This window comes from Podarcis melisellensis (genome assembly GCF_964234715.1).
Source record: "Podarcis melisellensis genome assembly, chromosome: 8".
NCBI classification, from domain to species: Eukaryota; Metazoa; Chordata; class Lepidosauria; order Squamata; family Lacertidae; genus Podarcis; species Podarcis melisellensis.
Window position 1 is genome coordinate 42,065,496 of NC_138540.1, and position 8,716 is coordinate 42,074,211.

At 44.9% G+C, this 8,716-nt stretch overlaps 1 protein-coding gene across 1 annotated transcript; it reads right to left on the reverse strand.

The window, feature by feature from the left end:
- Positions 1 to 292: 292 nt before the first annotated feature.
- On the reverse strand, positions 293 to 6,711 carry IL17C (interleukin 17C). The gene is made up of 3 exons (XM_081920247.1): positions 6,505 to 6,711; positions 3,960 to 4,270; positions 293 to 3,178 (listed from the first exon to the last, which is right to left on the reverse strand). Exons 1-3 carry the CDS (start codon positions 6,505 to 6,507, stop codon positions 2,929 to 2,931), a joined length of 564 nt encoding a protein of 187 aa, XP_081776373.1. The 5' UTR covers positions 6,508 to 6,711; the 3' UTR covers positions 293 to 2,928.
- Between the last annotated feature and the right edge of the window lie 2,005 nt (positions 6,712 to 8,716).

Consider the following 8,716-nt stretch of genomic DNA (forward strand, 5'->3'; position numbering starts at 1 on the left):
CTGGATTGTGTTGCTCAGGGGGCAGGGGACCTTTTTCACTCCAAGGTCCACATTCCCTTCTGGGTGACTTTCTGGGGGCCACACGCCAATGGCAAAAGTGGGCAGGACAACACATGGCAAGCAAGGCCAGTGAGGGGTGTTGTGACCTTCAGATCTCTCAAGAGAGACCTGCACTGTAAACAAAACAGTCAAGAGTCCCAAAGGCTTTCATAGAGAAATAACATTTTATTTTAATGCAATTTATGAAACAATTTCACACTGGAGGAAGCCTCTGCATCCCAGTCTGGGTGATGCCTCCTCCTATCAGGGGTTGTTTGTTTGTTTAGTATCACAATAAATACATTTGCATAAATAACTTAATAATTTAGACATATAATTAGATATTTAGAGATAAAAACATATCAATTAAAAGCACCACAAGACATCAAATAAATAAGAGCACCGATCCATTAGATATTGAGACCAAAAAATAAATTAATTGATTGGAACTCCCTAAAGCAATCTGATAAATAAGAGTTCCAATCCATGGCTGGAAAAGCAAAAATGAATCAAAACCACACAGTATGCATCACTTGTTGTTCCACACACCCACAGCCAGACCGTGCAATGTTGAAACCTGGTGTGGGAGGTGACATCCAGCAATTGTCAGGGAGAAAAGTCACGGGTTGCTGGCACAAGGTTAGAAATGTATAGGCAGTGCCTCCCAGCATCTCTGAGAGCAGCACTTTGGGGAAGGGAGCGCAGGAGTTGCTACCCTTGGGAGAGCAATGGTGAAATTTATTGATTTTTAATATTTAAGCACAGAGGACACACAGGTCTTACTGGAAAAGCCAAATAACTTTGGTAGCAACAGCTAAAGCATCTCACCCTGACGATCTGTTGCAGGTTTCCTGAACTAGTAAGGAATGCAGAGCTACTGAGAGTTTCCTCCCAAGCAAACTCCTCACCCAGCGCCTTCCAGCTAAGGAACGCAGCAAGGTTCCTCAAAGACTTGAGTCCTGGGCATATCACACAGTTGCGCTAAACCAGCCACTGCCTGGCGCAGCAATGTCAAGCACCAGTTTTATTTTTAGTATGATGCTTGGCACTCTGGAATTAGACAGCTGTAACAGAGGGTTGAGCTGGGTCTTCCACCTACAAGGCCCATTTCTGCCACAAGAAGACATTTCTGTTATGATGTGATTGGCAGGTTAGCATGCTGCACACCAGCACCTAGCTGAAGCTGACAATCGCACCAGGCCACAGGGTTGGCTGTGCTTATCAGCTGCAACAGACAGCCAAGCCATGGGATCCCTGCTGCAGTTTGGCATATTTGGTCAGGCTGTTTGCTGGCACACTTTTGCCAAGATTGTCCCTGCTGTGCTGGGGGTTGGTGCTGTCCTGGAAAATGTCTCAAATCAACTCAACTCAAATGTCTCAAAAATACATCACAGTTGAGGTCTTATCAAGGAGGACAGAAAGGCCCAGTGAAATTCTTACATCGTGTGTAGGGTTTTTGAAGCATTTGCCTTAATCTTTGAGGTGGCTGAGGGGGAGTTTCCTTTCTTTCATTCCACAAATTACCTCAGGAATGGTCTGCACTTTGCAGCCACCCCAGCTGCCAACATGTCAGTCAAAGCTCAGGAGAAGACCTCATGAGGTAGCTCCGCCCATGGGGCTTTCTCAGATCAGAAAGTGTGGGCAGCTGGTGGGTGCCGAGGAGTGCTGAGGAAACATTTTACCAGTAAGTAAGAAAGTAAATATGTAGTGTCCTCAGCCACCACAGATGGATAAGGTAAGCTCAAAGCCCCACGCCCAGAAAAAGTTCTAAAATGCCCTGAGAACGAAGCAGGAAAATGTAAGCTTCTTTTCAAAAGGGAAGAAAGATTTTCTAGGGAGTGGGGGACACATTTCAAGACAGCACCAGCTGGGATTTGGGCAGCAAGAGATCACAGATATGGACTCAGTAAATTCTCGGCAAAGCCTTGGAGAGCTACTAGGGAACAAAATCAATAAATAACCAGAACAAGCACTTGATAACTTCAAACATAAATAATATAAATACAAACACTAATAAATAAATAGGTTAAAAACAATCATAGGGGGAGGAGCTACCAGGATCAGTCCCTTCAATCAATGCATGTTTTGCTGGTCCATTTGGGTGAATAGGGCGCTGCCTGCCTCCTTACTTGCAATCAATCAGAAAGTGGCTCTGCCTGTCATTGGCTGTGGCACCACCTTCTGTTGGTTTCCCTGCCTGCTGCCTCACCAGCCTCAACTGGCACCAGCCACCAGTGCAATCTGCCCGACAGGTAGAGAGTAAGGAGGACTTCAAAAGATACTGTTGCCTTAAGCACCTCTACCACTGAGCTACAGCCTTTCCCCTTATTCTTAGGATGCAAAAGGGTAGCCAATGTTACTTTGCTACAGCAAAAGCAATGCAAGAGTCTTGTGGCATTAGAAGAGCACTGTGGTCCATGGAAGCTACTGCCATTTTAAAAAGAAAAATCTTTAAGGTGCCGCCACAAGATATATATATATTTTGCTCTTAGGACTGCAGTTTCTCCATTGCTCCCTCCTGGTGAAAAAGTGCTGACATGTCCCAAGACTGTCATCTGATGGGTGGGACCAGGGGCTCTAGGCTATGAGGGGGAGTAGGGATAAGGGAACCTGATTAAAATCCCTTCCTGACCTCCAGGGATGACTCAGAGCTGTTGGGCAGCAATTTTGTTATCATCATTACATTGATACCCCGCCCTTCCTCCCAAAGCAACCCAAAGGGGCAGGACCACAATAATCCTTGGAGTTGAAATGAACAAGTGCTTTAAAACAAACACAATGACTGGGACATGTGATGCTGCTGCATTCAGAAAAAACAGATATAGATTTGGACCATGCTGCATCTGAAACTGCTCCATAGGAGCATTGGTTGCGCAGACTGTCACCCGCTCAGCTGCTGTATCGGGGGAGGACGCAGGCACAGGCGACGGGCACATCGATGTACTTCACCTCAAAGGTAAAGCCAGCGGCCTCATCGTTGTGTTGGCACGGCTTGCGTCGCAGCACCATCATGTTCTGGAACACCGGCACAGAGTTGAGCGAGGTCACCTCTTGTCCTGTCTTGACATCAATGCATCCTTTGCAGAGACACTCCGCAATGGACAGTTTGCGTGGATAGCGGTCCTCATCTTCATCAATACTGGTTTAAAAAGAATGGTTTAAAATAATAAATTATTATTATATAATGGAGAAAGAAAAGTGAGCTAGGCGAACGCAAAAGCACAACAATAGCCTTAATAGCTGTCTAACTGTCATGACTTCTATCTTCCCACCCTCGAGGAATTATGGAAATTAGAGTTTGTTGCAAATTCTCTTCCTTGCACGACAAGCCGCTTTTGCTAGGACTTCTCCTTCCTCTAAGACTTCTCCTACACCTCTGACTCTCTTGTATGAACTTGATGCACCTTCTGTTTCAACTTCTAAACACCTGCTGAAAATATTTCTATTCTGTCAGGCTTATTCTGGCAATCAGAATATATATCTCCCTAACAGTTGGATGATTTCTGATTTTATCATTATAACATTTCATGTGTAAAATCTTACATATAATTGTTGTAAACTGCTCTACATGAATAGGGGTATATAAAGATCTTTATAAAATAAAAATGATAGGATGCACCTTATTAGGGGTGTTTGGGAACAGACCCTAGCAAGAGTTGAAGAGTTGCCATGTGGGTTGGAGGACTACCATTTGGTTGTGGTGTTTAGTACATTCACATCTGTCAGTGGCAGATTTTGGGCTCTCAAATTTCAGCAGCACCCCATGTGACACTAAAATTTGGCAACCCCCTGCATCTTGCGCTCCTTTCTACAGCAGTGTGGTGCCCAGTGTGGCCGCACCGGTCATGCTACCCTAAAACTGCCTCTGCACCTGTCTATCTGAGATGCTCACCCTTGCTTTTTATGTCTTGTGCCCTTACCGGTATGTCCATGGTGAGATGGAGCGCTCATGGATTTCTCTGTTCAGAGTGCCCTGGACCTTCAGGTCGGGGCAGGTGGTCTCGTGGTGCCTCCGCTGCCTCCGTGGACTGGCCTCTTCACCCTCCACGTAGGGCACCAGCTGCACGGGAGCTTGGCGTTCCCACCGTGTGGCCCTGCTCCGGAACAGCGTGGGCACGTACCCTTCCTGCACATCCTCTGCGGCAAAGCAGTTCTGGTGGTGTCGGTGGTGGCCGCCCAGTCGCTTGGCCTCTGCCCAGGCAAGGAGAATCAGTGCAAGCAAAAGGGACCGCTGGAAGGGGAAGAAAGAGATGCATATAACTATACTAGAGGGATTGAAGATGGTGGTTGGAGAGAAAACATTGCTCATCCATGCTAGGATTAATTAGGAGACATCCTTAGTTCAACTAGTTTTGAACTTATTTCTTACAGTATACTTAAAATAGAAGGGAGAGAGCTGTAGCTCCATGGTAGAACATCTGCCTTGTACACAGAAAGCCCCGGGTTCAATCCCCAGCATCCCAGGTAGGGCTGGGAGAGACTCCCTGTCTGAAGCGCTGGGGAGCTGCTGCCAGTCAGTGTAGACAATACCAAGCTAGATGAGCAAGGGTCTCACTCAGTACAAGGCTACTCCCTCTATTCCTATGTCCCAGCCCAGAAAGAGAACTGAAGTTTTCAGATATTCTTCCTCTTGAGTATTTTTCTGTCCCCCCCCCCCTTGTGTAGAATTTTTAGATTGTAAGCTAGTTGGGGCAAGGACCCATTTCTTTATATTCCGCAGAGCACCATGGGCACAGGTGATGCTATATCTTCTTTATCCTCTTGGTGTGATGTTCTGTTGGGCCTGTGAGATACTTTCTGTGTTCAGAAAAAAAGAGTAACCTAAAGCTGCAATTCTAAGCACACTTTCCTGGAGTGAGCACCTTAAGGCTTAACTTCCTCTGGGTAAACACACATAGATAATGGAAGTGTAGAGCTGGAAGGGATCCCGAGGGTCATCTAGTCCAACCCCCTGCAATGCAGAAATCTCAACTAGGTCACACATGGCAGATGGCCATCCAACCTCTGCTCAAAAACTTCCAAGCAAGGAGAGCCCACCACCTCTCCTGAGAGTCTGTTCCGCTGTCAAACAGCTCTTACTGTCAGAAAGTTATTATTGATGTTGAGTCAGAATCTCCTTTCTTGTCACTTGAATCTATTTGTTTGGGACCTAACCTTCGGAGCAGGAGAAAGCAAGCTTGCTCCCTCCTCTGTGGGACAGCCCTTTATTTGAAGATGGCTATCTCCTCTCAGTCTCCTCTTTAGCTGGCTAAACATACCCAATTTCCTCAACCATTCCTCATAATGTTTGGTTTCTTTATCATCTTGGTCACCCTCCTGGGCTCGCATTCCAGCTTGTCAATATTTTTCTTAAACTGGAAGTAGTACTCCAGGTCTGACTAAGGCAGAATAGAGCAGGACTATTATTTCCCTTGATCGGGACGCTATACTTATGTGAATGCAGCTTAGAACAGCATTAGCTCTTTTTTTTGCTCCTGCATCACACTGTTGACTCATGTTAAGCCTGTGGTCTACTAAGACCCCTAGATCCTTTTCGCTTGTACAGTAGTCCAGGTGTCCCCCATCTTATATTTGTACAGCTGGTTCTTCCTGTAGCATTACATTTGTCCCTACTGAAATTCATTTTGTTTGTTTTGGCCCAGTTCTCCAATTTGTTAATGTTATCTTGACTCCTGATTCTGTCTTCTGTGGTATTGGCTACAACACATAGAATTCACTGCACTTCATTTTATCATCCTACAACCCCATACACACTTCACTGGGAGTAAGTCCCATTGAACTCAGCAGGTCTTACTTCAGAATAGACATATACAGGATTTCCCCCTTCAGTCTCTCCTCAAGATCTTCCACCCGTCTTTCTCTTTCTCTCCCCCCCTTCCTATTTTTTCAGATGTCTCTTCCACTGTCCCATACTAAGGGAGAATAAGTATGTTCTATTATAACCTTACTTATCCACATTTTTTGGTCCAAGGTTATTTACTTTGTGACCATTTACCAACACACTAGACTTTGTCATATTGAAATAAGCCACAAATGAATCAATACAGCATACGCTTAAATGTTACAATCCTCTGATTTTAAGACAACACTTTCTTGTGAGTAAATCTCAGTTTAAACGAACATACACATTCTATCGAGACACAGGAACATGCCGCGAGAGTGCTTAGAATCACAGCTTTAAAACAGATATCGTTCATGTATTCGATCGAGTACAAAAGAATAATGTTCTTCAGATAGCAGTTTGACTGCCAGCCCTGTCCATATGCAAGTCATAAAAGCACTTTAGCAAATCACAACAGATAAGAAAGAAAAATAGGTCCAGACTAACGCTGAATCCAACCCATCCCATTTCCTTTCTGAAAGGCTGCTTCTTCTCCCTTGCCCTCCTCCAGCAGAGTGGAACTGTAAGAGAGTCCCTGAGCATTTCCCTCGGGCACCTGGAGGTGGCAGAGGTGGCATCCTTACCATCTCGGCTGATTCGAAAGAGGCAGTGAGCAGGTGCTGATGATGCTTAAGGTGGATTGTCCACGAGCTCCTCTTTCTCTGCCTCTTGGGCTTAGCTTCCCTTGGAGGGTGATTGTCAGTTGGAAGGGACAGGTAAACTGACTCCAGCTTGACACCTGTCTCCCATTTATATGCTGGGGAACAGGGATGTTACTTACACACCTGGAAACTCCAAGGCTCTCCCTCCTCCCTTTAGGGAAATAGTTGAGTCTACTCACTTCCTCCTCCCTTACCTAGCAGGGTTTCTTTATTCTGCAATCCTCTGGCATTCGTGAAATAGTTCTGTTATACTATGATTACTTATTTAACGACAGTGGGCGGGGAGCTGAGTAGTCAGGCTAACCTAGTCTCTTTTTTTTTTCTTCTAGCCCCTGCTAATGGTCTATTGCTAATAATAGATTTTACTGTAAATATCTAAACAGTTGTTTGATAGGATTTGTAAGGAGGGGGGCATCCTTGGATGACGTGGGGCAGGGAAAGGGCATGTACGCAATCAATGATCTTCTGTACACAACAAACATTGTTGACTGATCTTTCTAGTCTTCATCCTTTGTAGATGGGGAAGCGCATGCTCCATTAATTGAGAAGGCATCCTGAATCAAAAATATGAAATTTGATACCCTGTTTGTTCCATTCTTTAATGAAATAGAAATGCAGGCACCCAAGTGCTCCATTTTATTTTGAATTATGCAGCAGGTATAATATTCTCTCTTTGCGGGGGGGGGGGCACCTCAGCATATTTTGGGGAATGCACCAGCTGGTGGGCTCCACAGAACTCTCTGTCATATGGAATGGAAACACAGAAGATTGTACAGAGACTGAGAGCAGGAGGGGGCCATACAGATCAGTGGAGGAGAGAGGTCAGTGGAAGTTTGGCTGCTTTTTCATTCCATTCATTGAAGGGTTCTGTGAAACTCTAAAGCTGGCATACTCTGTAGCCAGCATAACTTGGCCCAGTAAAGAAATATATACCTGACTGGGAGAGGGGGTGACTTTGTACACACCATACACTTAAAGCACATCACCTCACTGCCCAAAGTATCCTGGAAGGGTGCTGGGAATTGTAGCTCTGTGAGGGGTAGATAGTTCTTCAGTTCTTTGCTTGAATCCTTCCCAGAAAATGGTGACAGCTTTGAGGCATCCTACCGTTATCCAAATCCTATAACATCCTGTAGTGATATTGGGAAATCTTAGCAGGTTAGAACTTTGGCTCATGCAGAAGAGCATTATGGGAGAGCCAAACGCTATAGAATCCTGGGAATGTGCATCTGGTTCTTTAATTTCAGACTTTCTGTCTTTAAGAGTGTGAATTGGTCATCTGCTTCCTACAGGAAAAAGAGTTTCTAGCTGATTTGTGGTTCATGACACCTGGCTGTCTGGGACGCAGATTCAGAGTGAGAGGGCTTTCTGGCTAATTTACAACTCAAAGAATCTGGTTTGTTCTGGGGATGCTTTAATCTTCAAGGCCTTTTGATAAACAAGATTCAGCTGTTGAGTCTCCTAACAAGCCTGAGTTATTGTCCCTCTATGTAACCATTGGCAAATTGCTAATTAATCTAAGGAACTGATTGGCTTTTAAGTTTTGAATCCACGTGGGTTCAAAGGGGAAAAAACCTTAGAAAACTAACGTGCAATTCACAGCCCACCTGGCCTGGCACACCACCTCAGCCAAGAACTTCTTTGAAACCATTATGCTTGTGCTTCTGTTCTTGTTGCGAGTATAGTTAGCGATATTAAATAATGTTTTTTAATTTTTGTTTGGAACCTGTAAGAGATGTGCCAACTTTTGTTTTGAATACCCTTTCTTTTTAATAAATTTGGAAAAAGGATTTTTTTTCTGCCTTTGTCTTTTATGCCTTTCTGCCGGGGAAGCTGAACCAGTGCCTAATCTACTCAATCACCTACCATAGCCTGTTGGATTTCTGTCTGTGTCACGGTAAAGTGACAAAGAGTGGGGTAGTCTGGTAGAGACTGAAGAGTAACCTCCTTCCTTGGGTTACTCTTTGGGGACTGTTCTGGAAATAAGGGGGTGATGGCAGCAAACTACTGTTTGGTTTTGTGTTTTGAAAAAAGCTTTTGTGTGCTTGTCTCTTTTCCTGCTGGATCCTGCCGGATTTGGAGGACGGGTTGGAGAGGTGGAGAGCGCGTGTGAATTCTACACATCCTCTTGCTT

What these genes read in the sequence shown, in the direction of transcription:
- IL17C (XM_081920247.1), bottom strand. An exon ending in ATCTCACCATGGACATACCG is followed by an intron (nt 3,179 to 3,959) that starts GTAAGGGCACAA and finishes TTTTTAAACCAG; the next exon opens with TATTGATGAAGATGAGGACC.